General features: G+C 57.6%; 1 protein-coding gene across 1 annotated transcript in view; it reads left to right on the top strand.

Annotated features, from left to right (window-relative positions):
* Positions 1 to 438: 438 nt before the first annotated feature.
* The window catches only part of LOC107116231 (transmembrane O-methyltransferase-like), a gene marked incomplete at its 5' end in the record, with an annotated part of 1,357 nt that continues 1,031 nt past the window's right edge, over positions 439 to 764 (top strand). Inside the window, one exon of the mRNA XM_015418119.1 lies at positions 439 to 635. Coding sequence (XP_015273605.1) covers positions 439 to 635 — 197 coding nt within the window. The remainder of the gene's footprint in view (positions 636 to 764) is intronic.

Here is a 764-nt window from a genome sequence, read left to right on the forward strand (position 1 = left end):
AGGAAGGAAGGAAAGAAAAAGAAGGAAAGGGAAGGAAAGGAAAGGAAGGGGGAAAGGAAAGGAAGGAAAGAAATGGAAGGAAGTAAGGAAAGGGAAGGGAGGGAGGAAAGAAAGTGAAGGGAAGGAAGGAAAGGGAAGGAAAGGGAAGGAAGGAAGGAGGGAAGGGAAGGAAGGGAAGGGAAGGAAAGGAAAGGGAGGAAAGGAAGGAAGGGAAGGGAAGGAAAGGGAGGGAAGGAAGGAAGGAAGAAAAGGGAGGGAAGGAAGGAAGGGAGGGAAGGAAGGAAAGGAAGGCTAGCATTTCCTGTATCCTGAGTAGTCTGGAAATCAGTTGTAATGCCCAAAGATCTCCAGGTCCCACCTGGAGGCTGTCAGCAGGACTCGTTGGGCCTGCCGCGCCCTTCCTCTTCTGACCGCTTGCTCCTTTGGTGCTTCTTTCAGCCAAGATCCTGGAGCGGCTGATCTACGAGAAGGCCCCCCTCTCCGTCCTGGAGCTGGGCACCTACTGCGGCTACGCCACCGTCCTCATCGCTCAGTCTCTCCCGCTGGGCGCTCGGCTCTACACGGTGGAGATGGACGCGCGCAAAGCGACGGTGGCCGAGAAGGTGATCCGCCTGGCCGGCTTCGATGATGACACGGTGAGCATCCCAGAATGCCGTGGGAGCCCTCGCTGGCCACCGGGCAAGCTGCCCTCTGTGTAGTGCACATCTGGTAGAGAGGGAGGGTGGCTCGGTCTCCCTTGGCCACCAGCAGGGGGATGGGGTAGG

This window comes from Gekko japonicus, unplaced genomic scaffold (genome assembly GCF_001447785.1).
Source record: "Gekko japonicus isolate JY-2015 unplaced genomic scaffold, Gekko_japonicus_V1.1 scaffold13342, whole genome shotgun sequence".
NCBI lineage: Eukaryota > Metazoa > Chordata > Lepidosauria > Squamata > Gekkonidae > Gekko > Gekko japonicus.